Genomic DNA, 25,727 nt, shown 5'->3' on the forward strand with positions numbered 1-25,727 from the left:
CTGCGGGAATGGAACCGAGTGCATAAACAAACACAGTTTAGAGTGGAAAGGGGAGGGGGCTATGTTTGTCGCCCGTGTTTACATATCCAATGACGCAACTTTCGCAATATGGCCTGATGATGGATGGATCGATTGGGGGCGGGGGCCATCGATAAATCAATATACGCCCGTTCGATTGCTGTAAAAGGATAGTTCTCACCATCGGATTGCAAGTTTATTCACCGGTAGATCAACCGATCTGGAGAGACTATGAAAATAATACTTCAATGAACTTGAGAAATCACGCCACCTTATCTCACTAAACAAATGGTACACGCGTCGAGCTCGTGTGTCTGTGTGTGTGTGTATGTACACACACATGGCGGTGGGGACTTTTGGGGCTGCGACTTGACTATACGCCGCTCTCTTTGGCACCCACCTCCGATTCGGATGCCGATTACAATAGCAAAACATAAACATAGAAGTCTGGCCGAGCCAACGGCCATTTGATAGATAAGCTTGCTGAGTCGCCCGATTTTTACCGGCAATTTGTAGTAGCTACACGCGGAGAAAAAGGGTTATCATATGAAAATGGTTTCTGTAAATATACACATTCATGATCAATAACATTTGAATTCCAAAGAAACTACGTCTGCACGATTCGTATTTCATTTTGTTCTGAGTGTACTGTTTATTTGTGCTGTGTTGCTGACCGCTCATGTTCTCGTTCTTCCTCTTCTAACGACGCTTTCGGCTTCCCCAGATTTCAGCTTAAAGCGACTCCGCCAGCTCCGCTCATTATATAGTTTCCCTTCTTTTGTTGAATCATTCGATTTCGCACATCGTACGAGTTTCTCGGCGAATAAGAAAGCAGCTTGCCGTTCGCTGTCGCTCGGTGAGAGTGTGTGCGGCCTATGTTAACGCGAATGGTGTTGCACTGTTAACGCGACTGCCACAAGTTGCTGTTAACTGTCAGCCCAGTCGCTGGCTTCAAGCGGCAAGCCGCCCATAACAAATAATGCCGTGTGCCGGTATATGCGCGGTCAAAGCTCCGCCGGCGCGGCATCACCTGATTTGCAATTTCTACACCAACTTTCCACCAGCTGAACATTCAAACAAAAAAAAACTAATCGCCCGGCATCCCGCTCCAGAGAGCGAAAGCTCTGCGCTTGCGGGTGGCGAAGAGCTTTTGCTTAACAGCGAGGGGTGGCAGACAAGTTGCAGATGCGGCAGAATGATCACAATTTTAAAATATAGAATACACGAAATGACTTATTCTAACGAGACTTTCGCGTCCCCTTCTCGAATTGCAGCCCCTACAACTAAAACTGTTGCAAGCCGTGGACCAGCCGCATCCTGTTGCTTTCAAGCCCAACAATTGCAGCAACCATCACCCCCAACATTCACCCAGCACCCAGAACAACGGAAAGAGCGCTCGCGCCAATCGCCGTCGACGCCGCAGACGCAACAAGCAGCAGCAGAATTCGCAGCAACCTGACGCCTTCCGGGATACCGACGCGCAGCTAACACCGAGCACCTCCTCGTCCACCCCGCACTCTGCACCCAACGATAGACAGGAACACTTAAACTCCCAATTCAACCCCAAATCCATCAATATGCCCGCCCGATTCGCCGAGGAAGTCATCACCGCTGAGCCCGCACAGCGTGCCGCCCCCCAATTGGACCTGGGTGGTGGTCACTATGTGCCCCGCCAGCAGCACCTCAACGATGAGATTGCTATCACCGGTTTCTCTGGCCGTCTGCCGGAGAGCTCCACCATCGAGGAGTTCAAGCAGAACCTTTTCGACGGCGTCGACATGGTCAACGATGATCCTCGCCGTTGGGAGCGTGGTAAGATCAACTACCAATGCACTTCTCATGAAGAATACCATTCTTGAGTAGTGACTAACTAATGGGTTTACAACCTTCGTTTCAGGTCTGTATGGACTTCCCGACAGGATTGGCAAGCTCAAGGAGAGCGATCTGGAAAACTTTGACCAGCAGTTCTTCGGTGTGCACCAAAAGCAGGCTGAGTGCATGGACCCACTGCTGCGCATGCTGCTCGAGCTCACCCATGAGGCTATCATTGACGCTGGCCTAAACCCAAGTGATCTGCGCGGTTCCCGCACTGGTGTCTACATCGGTGTGTCCAACTCGGAGACTGAGCAGCACTGGTGCAGCGATGCCGACCGTGTGAACGGCTACGGCTTGACAGGATGTGCCCGTGCCATGTTTGCCAACCGCATCTCCTTCACCTTTGATTTCAAGGGACCCAGCTACAGCATTGACACCGCTTGCTCCAGTTCTCTTTACGCCTTGGAACAGGCTTTCTCCGATATGCGCGAAGGAAAGGTCGACAACGCCCTGGTCGCCGGAGCTGGACTGATCCTGAAGCCCACCATGTCGCTGCAGTTCAAGCGATTGAACATGTTGAGCCCGGACGGCAGCTGCAAGGCCTTCGATGAGTCTGGCAATGGATACGTCCGTTCCGATGGATGTGTGGTGCTACTCCTGCAGCGCACCTCGGCAGCCAGGCGTGTGTATGCCTCCATCCTCAATGTGCGCACCAATACGGATGGTTTCAAGGAGCAAGGCATCACCTACCCTATTGGCAAGATGCAAAATCGTCTGATCCGCGAAACCTACGAAGAGATTGGTCTTAACCCCGCCGATGTGGTTTACGTGGAGGCCCACGGAACCGGAACCAAGGTGGGCGATCCCCAGGAGGTGAACTCCATCACTGACTTCTTCTGCAAGGACCGTACGACCCCTCTGTTGATTGGATCGGTCAAGTCCAACATGGGTCACTCGGAGCCCGCTTCCGGTGTCTGCTCTGTGGCCAAGATCCTGATCGCCATGGAGGAGGGCGTCATTCCCGGTAACTTGCACTACAACAAGCCGAACCCCGATCTTTATGGACTCGTTGATGGACGTCTCAAGGTGGTCGACAGGAATCTGCCTTGGAACGGTGGCATCATCGGCCTGAACTCGTTTGGTTTCGGAGGAGCCAACGCCCACGTTATCCTCAAGTCGAACCCCAAGCCCAAGGCTTTGACCCCCAAGGATGGAGCACTGAAAGTGGTCCTCGCCTCTGGACGCACCTTTGAGGCTGTGGAGCAGTTGCTCGAGTCCGCCTCTACTAACGCCGATGATGATGAGTACCTGCAACTGATCAACGAGATTCACTCAAAGGCTATTCCGAATCACTTCTTCCGTGGCTACGGAGTGGTGAGCAGCAAGGGCACCCACCAGCGTGAGGTGATCGAGTCCAACGACGATAAGCGCCCTATTTGGTACATCTATTCCGGCATGGGCAGCCAGTGGGCTAGCATGGCCAAGGATCTGATGCAGATCGAGGCCTTCGCCAAGACCATTCAGAGGTGTGCCGATGTCCTAAAGCCCGAGGGAGTGGATCTAATCGATGTCCTGACCCGTTCCACGGACAAGAGCTTCGAAAACATTCTGAACTCTTTCATCTCGATTGCTGCCATGCAGGTGGCTCTTACCGATTTGCTCAGCTCGCTGGGCATCCACCCCGACGGAATTGTGGGACACTCGGTGGGAGAGCTTGGATGCGCCTACGCCGATGGCTGCTTCACCCCGGAGCAGACAGTGCTGGCTGCTTACTGGCGAGGAAAGAGCATTCTGGACACCCAACTGGCCAAGGGCAAGATGGCCGCTGTGGGATTGAGCTGGGAAGATGCGCACAGCCGTGTGCCCAGCGATTGCTTCCCGGTGTGCCACAACAGCGAGGACAACTGCACCATATCTGGCCCGGAGGTTTCCATCGAGGCTCTGGTCGCTAAACTGAATGCGGAGGGAGTGTTCGCCAAGGCAGTGAACTCATCCGGCTACGCTTTCCACAGCAAGTACATCGCTGAGGCTGGACCCAAACTACGTAAGAGCCTGGAGAAGATCATTCCCAACGCTAAGAACCGTACCGCCCGCTGGATCAGTACCAGCATCCCAGAATCCGCTTGGAACACACCGGTGGCCAAGCAATCCTCGGCCGCCTACCACGTGAACAATCTGCTGTCGCCGGTGCTCTTCCATGAGGCCCTTCAGCACGTTCCCAAGAACGCCATTTCCGTGGAGATCGCTCCCCATGGCCTGCTCCAGGCTATCCTCAAGCGCGCCCTGGGTCCAGATGCCACCAATCTGAGCTTGGTGAAGCGCGGCCACGAGAACAACGTTGAGTTCTTCCTCACCAATGTGGGCAAACTCTTCGCCGCCGGAGCCCAACCTCAGGTACTTACTCTAGTACGTCCTATTAGCTACCCGGTGGGTCGTGGAACCCCCATGTTGAACTCCAAGGTCGGATGGGACCACACCCAGAAGTGGCTGGTGGCCAAGTTCGGCAAGGAAACTTCTTCTGGTGAGACCATCGTGGAAGTCGATCTCTCAAAGGAGGATGATGCTTTCCTGGCTGGACACACGATCGACGGACGTATACTCTTCCCGGCCACTGGATACATGACTCTGGCTTGGCAGACATTCGCTAAGATGCAGGGAAGTGAGTTCCACAAGACCCCGGTGGTAATGGAGAACCTCGTATTCCACCGCGCCACTATTCTTAACAAGAACGCAGTGGTCAAGTTTGGCATTAACTTCTTCGATGGAACTGGCGCTTTTGAGATTTGCGAGAGCGGTAGCTTGGCGGTTTCTGGAAAAATCACCATTCCCGAGTCTATTGACAACGAGGAGCTGCCCCTGGAGGAGCAAACTCCCAGCGCTGTTGCCAAGGAGCTAGGCACCAACGATGTCTACAAGGAGCTGCGCCTCCGAGGCTACGACTATGCTGGAATTTTCCGCGGCATTGTTCGTTCCGACACGGTGGCCTCCACCGGAAAGCTTCAGTGGGTGGACAACTGGATTAGCTTCATGGACACCATGTTGCAGTTCAGTATCCTGAGCAAGAACCTTCGTGAGCTGTACCTGCCCACTCGCATTGAGCGAGCGGTGATCAATCCCGCCAAGCACTTTGAATTGCTGAGCGCCCTCACCAAGGAGGAACAGGTTGAGACTGGACTACCTGTGCAGTGGTACAGCGACATTAACGTGATCAAGAGTGCGGGCGTGGAGCTGCGCGGTCTAAAGGCCAATCTCGCCCAGCGTCGTCCTGGCACACAGGCACCTCCCACTCTGGAGCGCTACCAGTTTGTGCCCAACATCAACACCACGGATCTGAACGAGAACTCTGAGAAGGCTCGCCTGCATGCCTTGGATGTGGCCATCCAGGTGATCATCGAGAACTCCAGCGGAGCCGTCAAGCTAAAGGGCGTGGAACTGGCCAACGGACGCAACCCCGACGTGTTGGTTGCCAACCGCCTGCTGCAGATTATCGAGGGTGAGCCCGTGCTCACTGGTGATGTGGCTGTGGTCACCTCGAACAACAATGAGGAGACCATAACCGCCGCCCTAGGAGATTCAGGAGTTCGAGTGGTGTCCAAGGACGTGCTAAAGGAACCGGTAGAGCAGAACTGTCACTTCGTCTTTGGCATCGATGTCCTTTCCCGACCGGACACCAAGACTCTGGAGAACTCCATTGCCAGCATTCGCGAGAACGGTTTCCTGATCCTTGAGGAGACGCTGCCCACTTACACCAAGACAGGCCGTGCCCTGCTGACCAAATTTGGATTCGTTGCCGTTCAGGAACAGAGTCTGGGAGCCACCCGTGTCCTGGTGCTCGCCCGCAAGGCTGTTGATCTGAAAACCCGCAAGTCCGTTGTGGTTGTGGCCACCGAGCAGAACTTCAACTGGGTGGATGATTTGAAGGCCGCTCTGGCTACTGCTGCCACGGAGGAGCAGTATGTGTACGTGGTTTGCCAGGGAGAGGAGTTGTTTGGAGCCGTGGGTCTGATGACCTGCATCAAGAACGAGAATGGCGGCAAACTGGCTCGCCTGGTCTTCGTGCAAGATGCCAAGGCTGAGAAGTTCTCCCTTACATCGACCCTGTACCGCCAGCAGCTGGAGAAGGACCTCATCTCGAACGTGCTGAAGAACGGCGCTTGGGGCACTTTCCGTCACCTGAAACTGGAAACCCAGCAGGCCACACTCCAAGTGGAGCACGCCTATGTTAACGCTCTGGTCAAGGGTGATCTTGCTTCGCTCAAGTGGATCGAGGCTGCCCAGGCGGATACCGCTGCAACTGTCGACAAGAACCTGGAAACTTGCACCGTCTACTATGCGCCCATCAACTTCCGTGACGTTATGTTGACCTCTGGTAAGCTGGCCGCGGATGCCTTGCCTGGAGATCTGGCTGAGCAAGATTGTGTGCTGGGTCTGGAGTTCGCTGGACGCGATACCCAGGGTCGTCGTGTAATGGCTATGGTGCCGGCCAAATCCCTGGCTACCACCTGCGTGGCCAGCAAGCGCATGATGTGGCAAATCCCGGAGAAGTGGACCATGGAAGAGGCTTCGACCGTTCCTTGTGTCTACTCCACCGTCTACTACGCTCTGGTTGTGCGAGGACAGATGAAGAAGGGTGAGAAGATCCTCATTCACGCTGGCTCCGGAGGAGTTGGTCAGGCGGCCATCTCTGTGGCTCTGGCCCATGGATTGACCGTGTTCACCACGGTGGGCAGCAAGGAAAAGCGCGAGTTCCTGCTGAAGCGATTCCCCAAACTGCAGGAGCGTAACATCGGCAACTCCCGAGACACCTCCTTCGAACAGTTGGTCCTGCGCGAGACCAAGGGACGCGGAGTCGATCTGGTGCTGAACTCCCTCTCTGAGGAGAAATTGCAGGCTTCGATCCGCTGCCTGGGTCTGAATGGACGCTTCCTGGAGATCGGCAAGTTCGATTTGAGCAACAACAGCCCACTCGGAATGTCCGTTTTCCTAAAGAACACCTCCTTCCACGGCATTTTGCTTGACAGTGTGATGGAGGGCGAGGAGGAGATGCAAAACCAGGTTGTCTCCCTGGTCGCTGAGGGCATCAAGACCGGAGCCGTTGTACCCCTTCCCACCTCGGTGTTCAACGACCAGCAGGTGGAGCAGGCCTTCCGTTTCATGGCCTCTGGCAAGCACATCGGCAAGGTAGTGATCAAGGTGCGTGATGAGGAGGCAGGCAAGAAGGCGCTGCAGCCCAAGCCGCGCCTGATCAATGCCATTCCACGCACCTACATGCACCCGGAGAAGAGTTACATCCTGGTTGGAGGTCTTGGAGGATTCGGTCTGGAGCTGACCAACTGGTTGGTGACGCGTGGAGCCCGCTACATCGTGCTGACCTCTCGTTCCGGAGTTAAGACCGGCTACCAGGGTCTGATGATCCGTCGCTGGCAGGAACGTGGCGTCAAGGTGGTGATTGACACCAGTGATGTGACCACCGCTGCTGGAGCCAAAAAGCTGCTGGAGAACAGCAACAAACTGGCTTTGGTCGGAGGTATCTTCAACCTGGCCGCTGTTCTCCGCGATGCTTTGATCGAGGATCAGACCGCCAAGGACTTCAAGACAGTGGCTGATCCCAAGGTGACGGCCACCAAGTACCTGGATCAGTTCTCTCGCGCTATCTGCACAGAGCTGGACTACTTCATCTGCTTCTCCAGTGTTTCCTGCGGTCGTGGTAACATTGGTCAGACCAACTACGGATTGGCCAACTCCGCAATGGAGCGAATTTGCGAGCAGCGCCAGGTGAGCGGATTCCCAGGCACCGCCATTCAGTGGGGAGCCATTGGAGACACCGGTCTGGTACTGGAGAACTTGGGCGACAACGACACCGTGATTGGAGGAACCCTGCCCCAGAGGATGCCCTCTTGCCTGCAGACCATCGACCTGTTCCTGCAACAGCCCCATCCCGTGGTTGCCTCCATGGTTGTGGCCGAGAAGCGCAAGTCGGATCAGTCGGCTGGAGTCAGCCTAATTGCCACCATTGCCAACATCCTTGGTCTCCGGGACACCAAGAATATCCAGGACGGAGCATCACTTGCTGATCTCGGAATGGACTCCCTGATGAGCGCTGAGATCAAACAGACATTGGAGCGAAACTTTGACATTGTTCTGTCCGCCCAGGAGATCCGTCAGCTCACCTTCGGAGCCCTCAAGGCCATGGATGGTGGCGCTGATGTCAAGCCAGCCGCAGCTGCTCCCGCAGCCGCCGCTGGAGTCCCAGAGGCAAACATTACCTCTGGTGGATCCTCGCGCACAGCTAGTCCCTTGGGCGATGGAACGCAGGTGGTGTTCACCACGTCCCTCATTCCCACCGAGGCAATTGTTCAACTGGACACAAAGGCACCTGCAAACAGCAAACAGAGCCCCATCTTCTTCATTTCCCCGATCGAGGGCTTCGCCTCCGCACTGGAGCCGCTGGCCAAGCGATTGGAGGTGCCCGCCTATGGACTGCAGTTCACGGAAGCCGTGCCCTCCGATTCTCTGGAATCAGCAGCCAAGTTCTTCATCAAGCAACTGCGCACCGTCCAGCCAAAGGGTCCCTACAAACTAGCAGGATACTCTTTCGGCTGCCTGCTCACCTACGTGATGGCCGGTATTTTGGAAGAGACCAACGAGGTGGCCAATGTGATCATGTTGGACGGAGCCCCAAGCTACGTCAACTGGTACACGAGCAGCTTCAAGCAGCGTTACACTGACGGCACCAACGCCGATAACGACAACCAGAGCTACGGCTTGGCCTACTTTGGAATCGTGCTGGCCAACATTGACTACAAAGCGGTAAGTAGCTGCATTAAATTTAGCCATAGTTCGAATTGTAATTAAAAATTCGTTTTTCATACAGCTGGTGCGTCTGCTAATAGTGATCCCCACATGGGAGGAGAAGCTCGAGAGGTTCGCTGAGCTGATGAGCAATGAGATCACACAGCCCGTGGAAACGGTAAGAGCACAGAGACTCCTCCAAAGATAGATCACAACTTACTAAATGATTTGTACGCCAACTTGCAGATCAAGAAATCCGCCACTCTGTTCTACAAGAAACTGGAGCTGGCCGATGGCTACCAGCCCACTCTGAAGCTCAAGACGAGCGTGACCTTGGTCAAGCCCACAGACAACTCCGCCAAGCTAGACGAGGACTATCGCCTTAAGGAGGTGAGTTTCAACATAACCCAAATAAACACCCAAATTCTAAATGATTATTTATATTCTTAGGTCTGCACAAAGCCCGTGGAAGTACACACTGTTGAGGGCAACCACCGCACCTTCCTCATCGAGGATCAGTCCCTGAAGACCATCCAGAGCATACTGAAGCGTCTGTTTAACTAAGCTAGAAAGAGGATTAGAATAAGAGTTGTGGATGTGGCATAGCACAACACCCACACGATCATCACCCTCTCACCGTCACTCACACCCAATACTCGGGTTCTATGCACCATGTGGAACCACGGAACACATCGACACCTAGTTAGCATACTTAGTGAATGAATTTACGTTGTTGAGCTGCAAGGAATGGCTCGCCCCATCCCAGTTACGCACAGCTAGAAGAGATAAGTCAACAGATTGGATTTGCGTCGATCGGCTTGAATCTGCCTAACTGCTGTCTTGCAGGGCTGTAGGCTTCGGTCCAAAATTTAGTCTACAGTCGCTGCGATTCCGGGCAGTTGAAATGATGCAAGATGAGAGGCCCAGTCCATAACACTTAACGCTTTGTGCACCGTACAATTCAGTACCCGACATTCCTTGAGAGCTAGACGGCACCAGACGTCCCAACTTACCAAATATATCTTTTATGCTCTATCTATAATGTATGTCGCATATTATAGTTTTATTGCCTAGTTGTAAGCCTACAGTTTGTAGTCGCGCATGTAATGAATTTCATTCCTCGAACTAACCCAAGAAGGAGACTACAACATTCGTTATCTCTCTTGATGTATAAAATAATCGCCCAAAAATTATCACTCATGAATATTGTGGATATTAAAATTACACCATACTAAAAAATAAAAAATGCTGTTTTATTTATTTGTACAAGATGGGCAGGGTCCTCGTTTTAGCAAAATTTCGAAGTTGAGCCAGACGAGCAGTGAGATGAGAAGTAGAGTAGATGAGTTGATGATTTAAATGGTTCTTGTCCATTCCCAATACCCGAAAATATAAAAAACTGCATGCATTTTGAAACAATTACTTATTTATTTAAGGGTTCTGAAATTATTTAGCAAAAAATATTTATAGTGATTTTTTAACTGTATCATTTTACTTATTTTCTCTTGCAACTTATTTTCTGACAGTTTCCGCACCGTCTCTTACATAATATTCATTTTGATGGGTGCCGGGAGCTCTTAATATCTCACACATAATAAAAATAACATACTTAAAAGTTAATGACAATGCTGCATGTTACAAAGTTAGCGTATCCTGAACCTATACATATAAAACTCGCATATTTCGGACACAATTCAATGATAACAAAATAAAAACGTAACATAAACTAATGTAGTTAGGCTAGAACTAATATATAACTCATTCCGTACGAACTAAGTGATTTCAATTTCTTGCATTTGTTTAACGCTTTCATAAGGCATTAAAGACTAAATAATAAATACATACATATATAAAACACAAATTAAAGCTTAGCTCGGTCGGCGATGCAGCTTCAGACCTCTGACACTCTAATTGGTACATTATAATATAGGCGTGGCAGGGGGCGGATACCTCCCCTGGTCCACAAATAGCGGGCATTAGGTTTTCAATTAAGGACATCGAGTGAGTGGTATATTTGAGCTCAAGAGAGGTTAGTATCTGGGTTGGATCGAGTAACACGTTCGACATCGGCGATTGCGAGTTGCGGTTAGAGTACAATATCAATATCGCTAGTCATACAAATACTTATAGTGTGTGGTATAGTAATAAGTTTGTTGGTTTTATGCAAATATTCATACTGCTTCATCTAAATGCTCTACCCATTACTGTTTTCTGTGTAGTTTGAAACTGTTCTAAATACGCAGCTATACGCTCTAAACTTGGTTTAGCTTTGTGTGTGGGTGTGGCTTCGATCCTCGTCCGCGCCCGTTTAAAAAAGTACATCCCTCGTTTATGTTTTTCAATTCCCCCAGTTGCTGTGACGGCTCCGCTTGCTGTGCTCGACTAATTGTTAGATTATTATTATATTTCATGAGCGCCTTCTATGAGCTACCATACTGCTAAATGCAATTATTTACACAATCATTTCAGTTAAGAACGTACGAATTAGCATTATATATTTTTGTGTATCTTTATAAGTTTATGTACGGGGTCTATAGAAGTGAAAACGCTAAGCTATGCTTCCGACTATGACTTCCACCTTCGCCGCAAGTGCCGACTCTAACTGCCTCATTATTTTGTTTTACAAATTGGTTTTAGCGCTTTAGAAGCTATCATCGCTGTCGCTGTGCTCCGGCTGCTCCTCGCCCACGATCAGCTCATCGTGATCCTCCTCAATGTCCTCGCTCTCGTAAGCCTCTTCAGCCGCCTCGGCGATCTGGTCGACGTGCTCCTCGTAGGCAGCATGTCATGCCAGTCCGTTGGCATCGGCAGCGTCTTCTGACCAGCTTACCTCCATGGGGGTGCAGGGCAGAGCCTCCTCGATGGACATGCGGGATGGTGGTTGCTTTGGCCTCTTGGATAGGGATCCACCCGATGCGGTGCTGGAGGCGGAAGAGCTGCGCATTATGTCCTCGGATGAGGCCGAACAGCTCTCGTCCTCCGAGTTAGCACCGGAGACCATGGCCTCGCCGGCGGACTCCTGGATTTCCTGGAACTTCTTTGCCTCGCTGGACATTAGCTTCATGGTGGAGCTGCGCGGACGCATCTCTATTCCCGGCGCTTGGGGTGAACTGGAGCACAGGGGAATATCCTCGGGCCAGTCGGCCAGATTTAACTCGTCTTGTGGCTTCTTCCTTTGACCAGACGATTCGCACACAGCAGGACTGGTGGCGGACGCTTTGATGCACATCGATTTGGAGCGAGCCCGGGACAAAGGACGACCCTCTGACTCCCCGGAATTACAGCTGCTTCTCAGAAGGGCCGTGGCCGACATGCTCTGGCTAAGGGGATTAGGATGAGCGGGCGAAGAGCCGCCATTTGTGGCCGTTCCATTGGAGTGGCCATTGCTTGTCAATGTCTGTCGCCGCTGGATGGGGCACCGCTCGTTGTTGCTTCGCAGTGATCCCGCCCTGCGCACTATCTTTGAAGTGTTACCCTTGAACGACTCATCTTCGATCTCTAGCGTCCAGCTGACGGAATCATTACGTTCAATCATTCCCTTCATCACTGGGGAAGTGGGCGAGGAGCTGGTCACGGCGATCTCCAGGCCACTGCGACCCAGGCTGCATCGGCTGTGGCCAGATAGGCTGTTATCGTGGGAACCAGTGGAAAGATCTAGCAACTTTGACTCAGCCGACTGGAGTTGCAATGATCTCTGCTTAAGGTGGTACTGTAGCTCCTCTTTGTCATATGTCAGCCGCGTGCGTTTAATGCTCTCGTATTTGTAGGCCTTCTGAAGTTCCTCCATCTTTTGCTGGATTTCCCTGGAAGAGATCAAATGTGGGTTAGTTTTGACTCAAGTGAAGGTGAATTGGAGATCTTTATAAATGCAAAAGTAAAAACATCTTGCTACTTACTTCTCCTTTTCGGTCTTGGCCTCCAGTTCGGTGCGCATCATCTCGTTTTGCGCCTCCAACAGAGCCACGCGGTTACTAAGCTTGAGCCGCTCCTCGCTTTCATGAATCAGATCCGCCTTGGCCTTGCTGAGGGCGGAAATCTCCGCCTGCTTGAGCTCAAGCACACAGCGCAAGCTGTCGGCCTCGCTGGTCAATCGGTTGAGTTCGGCGGACGCGTTGTCCGGCAGACTGGCGCAGGGGCTGCGGCGCTGTGAGGATGTGCGCAGCACAGAGATTTCGTCCTGGGACAGCGCCAGCCGATCCCTCAAGTCGCGTTCGTTGTGCTCCTTGTTGGCCTTCAGGGTATTCAGCTCCTTGGTAAGGCTCTTGACCCTGTCGATCAAATCCTGCTCCCGCTGATTGGCCTCGGCCAGCCGGGCGGCGTGAATGTTCTCCTTGCGGATCAGCTCCTCGCGGTGCCCCTGCTCATCGGTCTCCACCTGCTGAAGACGTGTCTGCAGCTCCTGGATCTTCTTCTCGGCAGTGCGCAGATGTTCCTGCTTTAGTGCAAGTTTGTGGGAGACCTCCATTCTGTAGGCCTCCTGCGCCTGTTTGCTTTCCTCGTCCTTGGCACGCAGTTGGGACTCTAGTTCGCAGAACTTTAGCTTGGCACGCAATTGCACCTCCAAAATTTTCTCTTCAGCTGAAAAGCAGAAGGGGATTTATTAGCTACCATTCATAGGAATATAAAGAATCAAAGTACCCACCTTGCTTCAGTTCAGTGCGATACAGATATTCCTTCTCCTGCTGCCGCTGAGTCCACTCTAGGCCCTTGTCCTCCAGATCCTCGCGTAGTCGCTCGCAATCCTTTTGCGTATGTTGTAGCAGCAATATAGTCTTCTCCAGCGTTTCCTTGGTCCGGGCGCATTGATGTTTGGTCTCCTTGCAGGCAAATGCATCCAACTGTAATCCCAAAAAGAAACAAACAGCCACGGTTAGGGTCGCTATAAATCCAGCTATAAACTCGGCGTCCTTGCAGGTAGCCTCTTTGGGTAATTAAAAAGAAATTTCCATTTCGATCTCGAGAGTTTGCGCGGAAGTCGCACAAAGGCAAATTGTTGAGTGGCAATGTCGCGGAGACAATGTCTCTGAGCCAGGGAATTTCCGCGGCAAGACAATGGCTTGAGGGTCTCGTTCGAGAGGTTCGTATCATGGCCAAAGGTTGCCGGGAAAATCCCACTCAATAAATTTCTACTACTTTCAATTTAGCGGAAGTAGTGATTTTCCATTTCTTGAAGATCTTACTTTATGTAAATAAGTTGGATACATTTTTGGTGTCCACTTTGTGCTATATGCTAATCATACCTGTTGCTGTTCGAATGCCTGAGCAAAGTTAAAGTTATCCGTAGTAGTAGTGGAAGTCGGAGTGCTGGGCACTGTCCAACTGATAAGATCGATGTCCAGATCCATGGTCTGTGCCGATAGATTCTCGTTGGTGAACTCAAAATTCTCAAACATTTTGTCTTCGTTCTGAGCGCAGAGTTGTGTGTTGAACACGAATACTTGAAGTAGACTGATGGCCACTTTTGGCCAGCATCCGCTTTTATAGCAGAGACCAGCAGGTAGGAAGAGATCAGAGCGGAGGAGGACTTCCGCAGGTAGCGAGGGATCAAACAAATGGCCAGCAAAATATTTACAAGGGATTCCGAGGCAGACGGACCAAGTAAAAATGCGATTCTAAAAACATGCTGGGAAAAGGGTGAAGGGTTCGGTATGCTTGCTCCAGCATGAACAGGATCCGAAAAAACTGAGCCATGCAATGGGTGGGTGTATCCCTTTTGGTGGGCCACGCCCTGCCTGACCGAGGATTCTCAGGGGCGGATCCACCCAAAGGCTTAGCGATCTTAGCTGGCCAACTTCATGTGGTTTGGGATCAACCCATCGAGGCATTGGTCACGCGTCCGCCAGCTGAAGGTGGAAAGCAGTTTTCCGTTTTTGGGGCGTCCAGAAGGCACTTCAATTCCGCCGTAATGGCGCGCACCTTCTCTGCAACACTTTGGGTGGATGCGTGTCGAAGTTTCGGAGCGCCTCGAAGGATCTCACACTGGATTTAATCGATTCTCAAGTGCCTGTCACAAATTCGAACTGGCTATTGCAAATCGCAATTTGCACAGGAGTTCAGTTACCACTTAAGTTGACAAATTAGCGTAAAGAACTGTGTTCAAGCGAGTAGAGGCAAATAATTTTAATAAGTTGGTTTCTAAGATGTGAATCCCCTGTGCACTAGTTATCCAAATTATTATTTAACTGATTTTAAATTGCTGTGGTCGATAGTCGCCTAGCCAAATCTGATCCCCAGATTGCCGACCAGCGCTTGCAAATTGCCTCAACCACGCCTGCCGTCGCCGTCGATCCTGTCCAGCAAATTAATAGCCATCATGTGGCTGTCTCCGGCGAAATCTCTGTCTCAGGCGAAATCTCAATGTCTCGATGGGTGACAGTCGGAGTAGATTGTGGATGGCCAGTCGAAGACAGCGACATTTACCTGACAAGGACGTGTTCGCAATTAAAGTGTTGAAATTAGTGACTTGCCGCCGTGAAACTGGCTCGACTCGACTCGACTGGATGATTTAATCCTTTCGCCAGCAGTTGAGGCAATTTCACGTAGCGCACTTTGTAATTTATGGATTTAAAGCAACGGCGATTGTCCTTCGCATTTAATAGTGCATCGTAAAAACCTAATAAAAATGCACACGAGCCTGGTCCTTCCGCAAACGATGTGATGTCCTTGTCCCTACCTTGCTTCCTAGGTTTTCACACCGAGCTGTGAAATCTCGCTGGATCACATCTAAATAAATATTTGTGTTGCAACTATTGCAACATCAGTTTAGGCTTTTAGTGGGAAAATATTGCGCGATGGCCGCGTTCCCTGGAATTTTCCATCCGGCCAAACAAATCCCCTGCATGTTTGCATTTGCGGCCTGACCGGTAGCCGCGTCCAACAAGTTAGCCAAATATTGTGGTGTGCTCTCCCGTAATTCCCTCTAATAACGCCGGGTTTGTTTTTTCGAAACGTGCCTTAAACAAACACAAGAACTCTGAATAAATATGCAAATTGCTTGCGCTACGAAAGGATTTAAGCAATTTATTCTATGCCATTTACAGATTTGTTTTTTAAAATGGCGAAAAAACTTGTTGAAAGTCATGAAAAACAGTCTTAACGCTTACATATGAAATATATTTTAAAATATATCTTTACTTAGGTAAAGAAAGAAATTTCGCCAGCTGGAGAATTAAATGATTTAAATTCCTTTTTTCCTACTTTGCAACTTCCTGCAAATTCCCCCAGCTCAAGGTGCAAAAATTCCGACAACAGCTTAAGGGATTCTGGAATTTTTCCCCACATTAATGACTTTCCCTTCAAAAAAAAAAAAGTGAAGAGAAGAGAATCGTTCGCAAATGGCCAACTCAAATGACATCAATACAATGGCACAAGGAATTATCCTTCCATTCTGTGTATTGTGTCACTTTCAGCTTGCGTAAGACCGGCTAAATCGGTTGATTTTCCAGCTGAAGCAGCAGCAGCTTGGTCCTGGCAGTTGTTTCCATTATCCTGACAGCATTCTGCATGTGTTGCCCCGAAGACAATGGCTATACGCAGTTGTCAACATTTTCGGTAACACACGTAGGTGGCTTGGGGAAATGTGTCTGTTGTTCCGACAAGTTGAGGCAAATCGGAATTTGGCCATTTCTACCTAAATCAATTGTGGTTGAGAAGTCAGCAGACAAACATCATCATAAATCGATTTATGATGTGCGTAGATGATGTCTGTAGAGGCGGTCCTTCTCCGCCAATATATGCAAATGTTAAAATAATGTTTTTCGCGTTTGTCGCGGATTTTTATTGCCTTGTTATTGTTATTTAAGTGAGGTTTGCCTGCCTGCAAAATAAACAGGTAAAAAAGCCTGCCAGTAAGCCGAATTTTTCCGCATCCTTTAACATTTATACTTTTCAAGCAGAAATCTCGCCAAAACTCACACGTACACCCACGATTCCCCTTTACACCGAAAAATGGCAAACAATTAATTGAATAGCTGCTTCGTGGACCAAGTTGAATGTGCCACCGTCTCACACCCTTTCATTTTTCGACGGAGAAAGGCTTCCACACAAAGCGAAAGGGACGGATACGGAATAGTAGAGGTTCGGGGGATTTTTCCAACTTTTGTTCGACAATTTCCGTATAGTTTTTAATTAGTGCAAACACAAAAAGTGCACCCATATCCCCGGCTCAGTTTTCAGGGGCTCGGCTTAGCCGGCACTGACACAATTAAACAAAATTAGCTCAACTTTAAGCGTAGATTAAGGCAAATTTCTCAAACAATGCGGCCCGCATACGAGCACGTGTATGTGAAACAATTCGGGAATTATTAGAGCAGGTGATCCCGATCCGAGGCGATCCGGCACATGTGCCTGGCAATTACAAAGGACTGCGAAAAGTGTCTATACCGGCATCTATTCGATTTGCCTTCAAAGGGCTACGGCAGGGATATAAATCCCTGGCGCCTGTGTTCCTGGCAAATCCCTCACTGATCCGTCAGTACTCGCTACTCGCTACTCGCTAGTTTAAGACTCACCTCTTTGGACAGGAACTGCACCATTACGGCGAGGCCCAGAATCTGGCGGTGCTCCTCCTTCCGTTTGAGCTGGTTGTCCTGGAAGAACTTGGCCAGTCGGGCGCAGTCCAGCTCTCCTTTCTCCGCGAACGGTTTCAGGACGGGATACTGGGCGGCTATATCTACGAGGGGCGTGGCCAGCATCGTCGTCGAGCTGACCGAATTGTTGGTTTCGTCGGGCAAGGACAAGGCGTTTGGCTGGTTTTTAAAATTTAATGTCATTAATATTAATATTTAATATGAAAATAAAGAAGATTGTGAATATAATATTCAAAATCTTTTCGCTTTTCTCGGTAATATATATATATATACATTTAGGATTGATTTACCTCATTTGCAGTGGTGATTGTTGCTTCTTTGCACTGGACACTGGCCTCTTGTTCCTGTGGATTGATCAGCGGTAGGGGTGATGCCGTCGTGGATGCTTGTGGATCCTGCTGGTCCTCGCATCTCTTCAACTTGGCCTCCGTCTCACAGGGTAACTCGTTTCCAATGGACGTACGTTTTGAGTCCCGCGCCATCGGCGGAGTTGGACATCCGCTAGCGGATTGTCCATTGTTCAGCTCCTGGAGCTCGGTTTGATCCACGCCAGAGCGCAGGGATTCTGGAAAGGCACACAAAATAACAAAGTCAGAAGTGCTTTATTTCAACGAGTAACCATTTTATAAACGCGAAATCGAAAGTGTCATTTATTATCAAATTGTAACCCAACAAATCCCTAGGATTACGCAAGCTTCGTGTGGCGAAAGTCTTCGCTCATCAACTGGCAGATGAAAATCTAGCTGTTGTGAAGATGAGCTAACGATGATGAGCTAACCGTGATTCACCCAGCTGTGGATCCACCACGCTTCTTCTCCAGGCCAAAAAAAATTACATGAGTAATTGCTTCGTGGCCGCAAAAAGACCAAAAACAAAAAGAAAAGCAGCAATGAGAGTACTTTTCTTTTTGCATAATTCCATTGACAAAAGGGAAAGCTATATATCTAGGTGTAAAGAGCACCACGCCCTCCGTCACCAGCTAATAGCACTTTGGGTCAGAGGCGGGCCATCTCATCATCATCAATTACCCGATAGCTATGGCTCCTCGCATCGGGGGGCCGTCAATTAGAGAGGATGCGTGGCCACTTTTTGGCCAACAAATTGGCCTTGACAAGCCTTCAGATATATATATGTATTTATGTGGCATGGAAAGTGGCGGGAGGAAGTTCAGCAACCCCGCCATGATCAAACCATCGATCAGCCAGCCAGCCAGCCGGACTGCTTTGGCCATAACTTGGCCCGATTTCCTTACTAGCCATGCCGCCGTCCGTCCGCCCGATTCCAAATCGAAGCTGTGGCCAAGCCCAAAACTTTACGGCATGGATATACACAAATGTATATCCGATGTGTGGCCATAATCAAGCGTTGACGGTTTTATGTTACCGCATTAATTTATAGCCAGAGTCGCGCATACAAAGTTGTCAATGTTTGCACATGTTTGCTATGTTGGCATCGCAATTGCTCGCAGCGAAAGCAAGCCTTCCGGAGTTGTCGTCAAGATCATTACCCCGGGATGTATGTTTAGACATCGAAAGTAAATTAACTGGTCGTGAGATACTAACTAAGATGATAGCGAATCAGAGAGAGTAGTTTCTTGTGAGGATTAACTTCAGATTTGATTTATATTCTATGTTTTCCACGAAAGAAATACCAGCTCTTCCATAAAACAAAACCCGCTGTTTCAGGAAATTAATTAAGGCTGTAAAATAATGAACAAATTGGTCGAAGTCAACCAGCAAAGTGGCTATAAAATGATGGCGTTCGATTTTAGCCACATTAATTGATTGTGCAATTACCAATCAAACTGCAAGTTAACGAAACCGGATTCGCCTGAAATGTATGTGTTATGTTTAGCAAATCGAAGCATAAATTATTACATAAATTATTGCTGGCTTTCAACATTCCGAATGACATTTTGATTTGGACATTTTGCAGACATTATTGAGGCACTGCAATTGGATTTTCCCCCTGATAATCCCATGAATGTTCCTAGAACATATTTAATGATAATTATTAATGGGAGACCTTCAGCATCACCTGTGGACCTCATCCACCTCGACTTTGAAACATTCTCAATGACACACGACCGAAACAAGTCTGGCACACGACTTTTGAAGACGGCATTTCTCATGGCAATTAGGCAATTAAGTGACATTAGCTACGACCAATTAATTGCAAGGCCGAGAAAATCCTGTCGCAGATTTTCCCCTGATTTCGCACAGAATATTCTCACGGCCCTGTTTTGTTCCCGTAGAATCGCAACAAGTTGGTGACATATCTGAGGAGTGACCCAGACCCCTGATGGCGATGGGTCTGCATTTTATGGCTGAGAAACCGACCACCTCAGTAGTTATATGGCCGGAATCTATGCTTTTCCCATTTCCCAGCCCATTTCACACTTGGATTTTTATGGGTCTCGGAAAAACTCAGCAGCGGGTGATTTCATTCAGAAATTCTTCGTCCTGCTTGGTTTTTTTTTTGTTTGGTTGACATGGGCGCGTGGATTTTCCCAAATACCGCCGACAATTTGGTGTGAATGGGTGTAATTGTTTTTGAAACAGGTTCGTCTGAGTTTTGTATTACTTGTAGTTGCACAAAGGTTATCAAATAATATATAAAATGTTTTATCTCCTTAGTTAGTCGTTGTTTTCCCCAAAAATCACTTCTCTTTCGAAAATACGCAAATTACACACTGACTGCGAAAGCCAATAGAAAGTGTTGGTGGCTTTCCACCGTCACCACTGACATCCGACATCCACCAGCCACCAGGTGTGGAAAACTCTCCCCCACCCAAGATCAATCAATATCAGCGCACATAGATTCGGATTCGGATTCGGAGTCAGTGTCTCCGGGAGGGTTCGCATTCGGTCAGCCGAGCTCATAATGACGGTTTGGGCTGGGATTTGAGTTTTAGTTTGGGTTTCGGTTCGCCAAAACCCGCCATGTGTCGAGGTAAATGCGAATGCGATGCGATGCTGTGCTGTGCACAGTGGGCACTGTGTGACACTGAATGCTGCACAGTGGGACAGCGGGACTGTGGGACGGACGTACCTGCACTGGGCGATGGAAAATAATTGAAATTCCGAAATATCTTATTTGGCATTAGGCAGCTGCTGTTGCCGTCGCCTTTTTAGCGGATTTTTTGATTTTGGAAAACTCCGCTCGTTGCTGCCCGACAACAACAATGACAGCAACAACCCGTCTTAACCCATGGCGACCCACAAAAACATGTCCAATGAAAATGCGCGTAATTAAAAGCGAACAACAGCAGCCAGTCGAAACTGGCAACTGGCAAACTGGCATTTCAATTAGCTGCGTTTTGGGAGAAGCGAAAAAAGCAGCCAAAATCACTTTACTTCACTCGGACTCGACTGTCTGTAAATGTAACTTTGTATCTGTTTTATTTCACAGTGTTTTCAGTCGAAGGAGAGATGGGGAAGGGTTAGGTTACCAGGGGTGCGTAGCGAGATAGACAACGCTTTAATTGCAATTTAACAACAAATTGTTTTAGCAACGAGACAGAAGCACTTTCTGTGGGCGAGAGTCAAGTGCCTGGCGGCGATTTTGTGCAAATTACTCGACGTATTTGAGCTAAATATGCTATGAACAAATATCTCAAGTATGCAGGCGATTCATTAATGCAAAAAAAACATGGAAATTCCAAGGATCTTGATAGCAAAAAGCTTTTAATAAATAATTAAATGAAATGGTGCAGTATGTAGGCCTAGTTTGATATACACAATCGCTGCTTTTTTATACAAAAAGTTTGCCCAAGATTTGTATTGCTATAATTAATATATTTTACAAACCGGAATAAGACCCATCAACATTCGAAGAACTAAAATGTACACTTCCCCCAAAAGAAATTGAAAACAACAGATGAGCACGTCATTCAAATCGTTTTTCACCGACCCTTAATGAGACAAAATGTAAACAGTATTTGCACTAAATTATGCTTTGTGCCAACCAATTTGTTTGCTTAAAAGTCAAGGAAAGCAGCTGGGTCGCTATAAACAACTCCCAATAAACAGTGGATACAAATTAAGGGGGTAATAGGGCCAGCGGAAGATCTCTTCAGCCCGTTCTACAGATATATATATATATCTTTAGATATATCTGTAGATGAAGACGATCGATTTCTGCAGAATGTCAATCAGGCAGAGTCCAAAGGCGGAAACTCCATGATGGGCAGATCATCGCTTCAAACTGCCCACGATGTCGGCGGTGATGAAAGACGCATATCAAGCGATTTCTGGCATGGATTTTTTATTTCATCCATCATGGCTAGATATTGTATTTAATTCTCGTTTGTAGTTCATGATTTTCACTCGGCCAACGCACATTTCAAGGTTGCCCAGTCGCTTGGCGCATTTCCATTTAATTTTCGTATCTCTTCTCAGCGGCTAAATAAGCCTTTAAAACACTTTTCGTTTTTGGCTCAAGTTCTAATGATTATTTTTAGATAAGTTCTGCCTTCGCAAGCCAAAAAAAAAAAAAAAAATACAAAAAACAACAAAGCGCGCAAAATAGACGAAATCAGTGCACTATATACCAAATGTCTAATTAATCATTACATGACCGAGTGTGCGTTTAATTTCGAACTTTTACTACGCATATATCATCGGTTTATATATGATTTTCAGATTATTTTGCGGTTGCCATACGAATGAAAAAAATAATAACCAAAGTCCCACGATAGAAAAGACCGCAGAAAAAAGCTTCATGACTGGAAAGCAAATGAGTAAGTAAAGGAAATTGGCATTGAAATGGTTTGAAATGTGCAATACCCTAGGCACATTGAATTAAAGAAAATAATTAATATATAAAATGCTATGAAAGCACAAGCTGATCTTTGTTAATAAAAATTCGAATATATATTCATATAAATAATTTAATTTTTTTTTGCTACTGGGTAAATGTTTTGCGACGCAACTTTGATATTTTTGAACAGCTTAATTTCAGCAATTTAAGAAAAACTAAAGCATTCCCTTATCAATTTGAAATCCCTGCGCCAGCTTACCGCCAATTCCCTCGTCCTCATAATCGCAGTTCGCAAACGAATCTGCGTTGACAGCTCCATCGGAAGCACCACCTCCAGCGGATGCAGTGGATCCAGCTCCGCCCACATCGCACAGTGCCATCATGGTGCTTCCGCTCTATTTGGCTTAATTCCGCACTGGGATTTCAATTAATGGACGCGGAGCTGCCATGGCGGATGGATCGATTTTAATTGGCGACACTTGGGGACCTCGCTAATGAGGTTGAGCCCTTTGACTGGGATTTCCAGGCACCGCATTCACATTTTCCACTTCCGATTTCCAATGCTCGGCGCACGCACGACATAAAAAATTACTAACCGCCGGTGGAAATTCATTAATCGAACAACGACGAGCGACGCGATAGCGCAAACTTCTAAGCATAAACTGTTAGTGAATTTAATTCAAACGAAAGAGGCGCGCTTTTCTCGCTGTCGTTGTGTCTTCGTTGTTCATCGTCGATCTTCGTTGTTCGCCGCTGTTGATCGTTCGCCACGCAGTTGTTGCTAATTTGGGGCCGATTTCACCATGTGGTGGATTATGGGATCCCACAAATGGCGCACAAGTACACAGTGAAAAAAAATTGGAACTTAAGAGCGAGCTTTAAATCACGTAAAGGAAAATTGTAGCAGACTAGTAACATTAAGAAAGAATAACAATTTATAAAGTAAAGAGTCCCAATATAATGGTTGGTTATATGATTATTTTTTCTAGTGTATTCTCCATGTATGCTTTGCATTAATAAACAAAAATCATCCGTAATTAAAAGAGACACACAATCAAACTGTGACGTCAGCCACAGAAGGAGACTGAGGCATAGTAAATTATAATCATGCTCAATGGAGAGCTCTGGTGACAAAAGCAGTCGAGGATGGTGCAGTGCATCACTGGGGGTCACGTAATTGCCATAGCGGCCGCTCGAAACGAGCGGGCCACGCGGCGTATGAGCAATGCTTAATTAATTTTTTTCGTTTAGCTTACAGAAGCCAAAAGTCTGGGCGACTGCTGGCTAATTAATGACCCAATATAAATCAAAATTTAATGCCACAAAATCATGGCAGCTGTTGTTGTTCCACAAAGAGCGTGGGCGGTTCACGCAATAAGTTAAATACGTTAAGTAAAAGCATGGCCCAGTGATCTTGTCAACAAGTGTTAATTGCACTGCCATCGGCAGACACAAAGTACACAGAGCGAAAAGCCCGACACTTTGCACGTCGCTGTGCGTAATTCAATGGAAAAGTCGGTGGCACGGTTTATTATCTAGGGTCTCTGTTCGCTTTTATTTGGCCTGTCGAGCCATTCGCAAAGCACTACGTCGCGACAAATTGGCCAAAGAATCGAATAGAAATGGGGGGAATGACAGGCCAGAGTAGTGGCGAAAGACTTCGGATGGGGAACACAAAGTTATTAAATTATCCACGCAAAAATTTCAAATTATAACGCGCAAATGGACGGTGGGCAGCGTGGCGAATCGTTGGAAATTTTTGCGAAATTAGAAAAACCATAAAATGTGTGCGATAGAAAATCACAATTATAAAACCATTAGGTATTTAATTAATTCGACTAATTAATAAATGTGTTAATAGCTTAAAAATATATTTATGTGTGGTAGACAATTCACAACTGGAGTTCCCTTTTAATTGACTATTTCTATTGCATTTCACTATTTTAAAAGCAAGCCATGTTAAGTTTATTGCAATCTAGTAATCCCCTTTTTTTAATAGTCCATAAAACCCATTTGATATCGATTGGTGTCTTAATAAAAAGCTGCAACAGGCACATGGCCTTAATTATAGGGGCTATCGGGGCAAATCTTGGCCAGAAGAAAGACAAGTTCAATGCTTATCCGTGGCTATTAAATGGCATTGCGCATACGCCCCGTGGTCCGCGCTTGACAACTTGGCCGTCGGCCAAAAATCGAGACCGAAAGTCATGGATCAATCAAGTGGCGGTCTCTTTCTCCCCGGATTCTGACTGGATTCACTGGCCCGCCAGTGGCAACAATTTGTTGCGCTCCGTTGGCCAGAAGCCGCCACTTGGATGCGGACTTCTTTCGTTTGTTTTCTGCCTGCACTTGACTCCATTAAAGAAAAGCCATGTGGTCACAGTTTGGTAGCGCCAAAAGGCGCAACCGCACCGTTAATGAGCGCAGCAGCTATGATTTAATTACCTTTCGAAATTATTTACTGAATTAATGAATTAATTCACATCGGGCTATAAAAACGCATGATTCAGTACAGTTTGGCGGGCACTGTAAACAAGAGCGTATAACAGTGGAGCCTCTCTGCAACGAACTGCGCATGTCCTGCCGCTGCGGCTGTCATATATCTCATACACAATGAGTGTCAGTGTGTCACACAACAAACACACAAGCGAAAAAGTACATTATGCAATTTTTATGCTGAGCCAAGCGACACAGAGAGAGAAAGTTTTGGATACTTTTTTGTTGGGGTAGCTCGCCGCCGATGAGTCATCATCGTCATCATCATCATCAATGGGGGTAGTTAGTAGGGGATTCTTAAGATACCAGAAAAAACAGGCTGGCATCTGAAAAGGCGCCCTACGAAAATCGATATTGGTCCATGGCCAAGAAGAGGAGTAGTCAACCGGCCAGCTTGCGGTTTCCCACTTCTTGTTGCGCCTTCGGATGGCGAGACATGCGCAGAATATGCCTTAATGTTTTCGTGTAAAAGTGTTAGGAATCATAAATACTAAATAAGACTTGCCAATCAGTTAGGATATCACATTTACAAAATCTGGAACAGCCTTTAGAGCCAAGAAATGACAGGGAAAGTATTGAAGTGGGCAAAATATGAGCACTACTTTGAAATAAGTTAGAGATATATCATGATCAGCTATTATAGTAACTTTTCTTATGCAATGGTTCCCGCCAAAACATAAGCATATCAATATCTAACGATCGTTCAACTAAAACCATCGAAGTTTTGTCAAATCACTTATTTGCCTTGGTGATCTCACTGTGTGTCAACATTCAAACCAAATAAATGACTTGGCACATGAAAAAGGAAAAACTCCAGCAATTAAGATGTTATTTCTTACTTATGTTGAGTTTATTTTTAGCGGTTCAGCCAAAGGCGAAGTTTCATAATTGAACCAAAATAATGAAATGGCAAAAAGACGAAAAATCGTATTTGCCAAGCTGAGCATAATAACTCAAAAAAAAAAAGAAGTGTTGAAGAAGAGTATTAAAAAAGGAAATTAGGAGCACAAACACCAAATGACTTCAGTGGAAATTATTGTTGTAACGCCTCGTTTGGCAATAGTCGAGAACATAAGATTGTTCATACCCTGTAACTAAGATAGTTTCGGATGCCGTTAGACTTATGCTACTTCTTCTTCTTCTGGCTTTGGGTTGTGGGTCATGCCCAAGCAATTTTCGAATTATACAATGCGATTCGCGGGTTTTTGTGTAGCCCAGCTCAAAGATCTCGCATCTCATCTTTCACTCACTTGTTAG

The 25,727-nt window shown here is 47.7% G+C and overlaps 2 protein-coding genes across 8 annotated transcripts in view; one reads left to right on the forward strand and one right to left on the reverse strand.

The window, feature by feature from the left end:
- The first annotated feature begins 1,292 nt into the window (after nucleotides 1-1,292).
- Nucleotides 1,293-9,866, forward strand: LOC117135305 (fatty acid synthase). The gene is made up of 5 exons (XM_033295493.1): nucleotides 1,293-1,830; nucleotides 1,916-8,643; nucleotides 8,708-8,803; nucleotides 8,872-9,015; nucleotides 9,076-9,866. The coding sequence occupies exons 1-5, from the start codon at nucleotides 1,596-1,598 to the stop codon at nucleotides 9,187-9,189; spliced, it is 7,317 nt and encodes a 2,438-aa protein (XP_033151384.1). The 5' UTR covers nucleotides 1,293-1,595; the 3' UTR covers nucleotides 9,190-9,866.
- Nucleotides 9,867-10,069: 203 nt separating this feature from the next.
- Nucleotides 10,070-25,727, reverse strand: part of LOC117135307 (protein MLP1) — a 71,453-nt gene continuing 55,795 nt past the window's right edge. For 5 of the 7 annotated variants that reach the window (XM_033295495.1, XM_033295497.1, XM_033295498.1 and 2 more), the window contains 5 exons: nucleotides 17,504-17,778; nucleotides 17,136-17,372; nucleotides 13,268-13,463; nucleotides 12,522-13,203; nucleotides 10,070-12,428 (listed from right to left, as the gene is read on the reverse strand). In XM_033295495.1, the coding sequence (XP_033151386.1) occupies nucleotides 11,411-12,428; nucleotides 12,522-13,203; nucleotides 13,268-13,463; nucleotides 17,136-17,372; nucleotides 17,504-17,778 (2,408 nt within the window). In that variant the 3' untranslated portion in view covers nucleotides 10,070-11,410. Of the gene's footprint in view, nucleotides 12,429-12,521; nucleotides 13,204-13,267; nucleotides 13,464-13,865; nucleotides 14,092-17,135; nucleotides 17,373-17,503; nucleotides 17,779-22,233; nucleotides 22,373-25,727 lie in introns of those variants that run through there. The other 2 variants (XM_033295501.1, XM_033295502.1) reach the window with 2 other exon arrangements.

The sequence above is a fragment of the Drosophila mauritiana genome, chromosome 2L, assembly GCF_004382145.1.
Source record: "Drosophila mauritiana strain mau12 chromosome 2L, ASM438214v1, whole genome shotgun sequence".
Classification (NCBI taxonomy): domain Eukaryota; kingdom Metazoa; phylum Arthropoda; class Insecta; order Diptera; family Drosophilidae; genus Drosophila; species Drosophila mauritiana.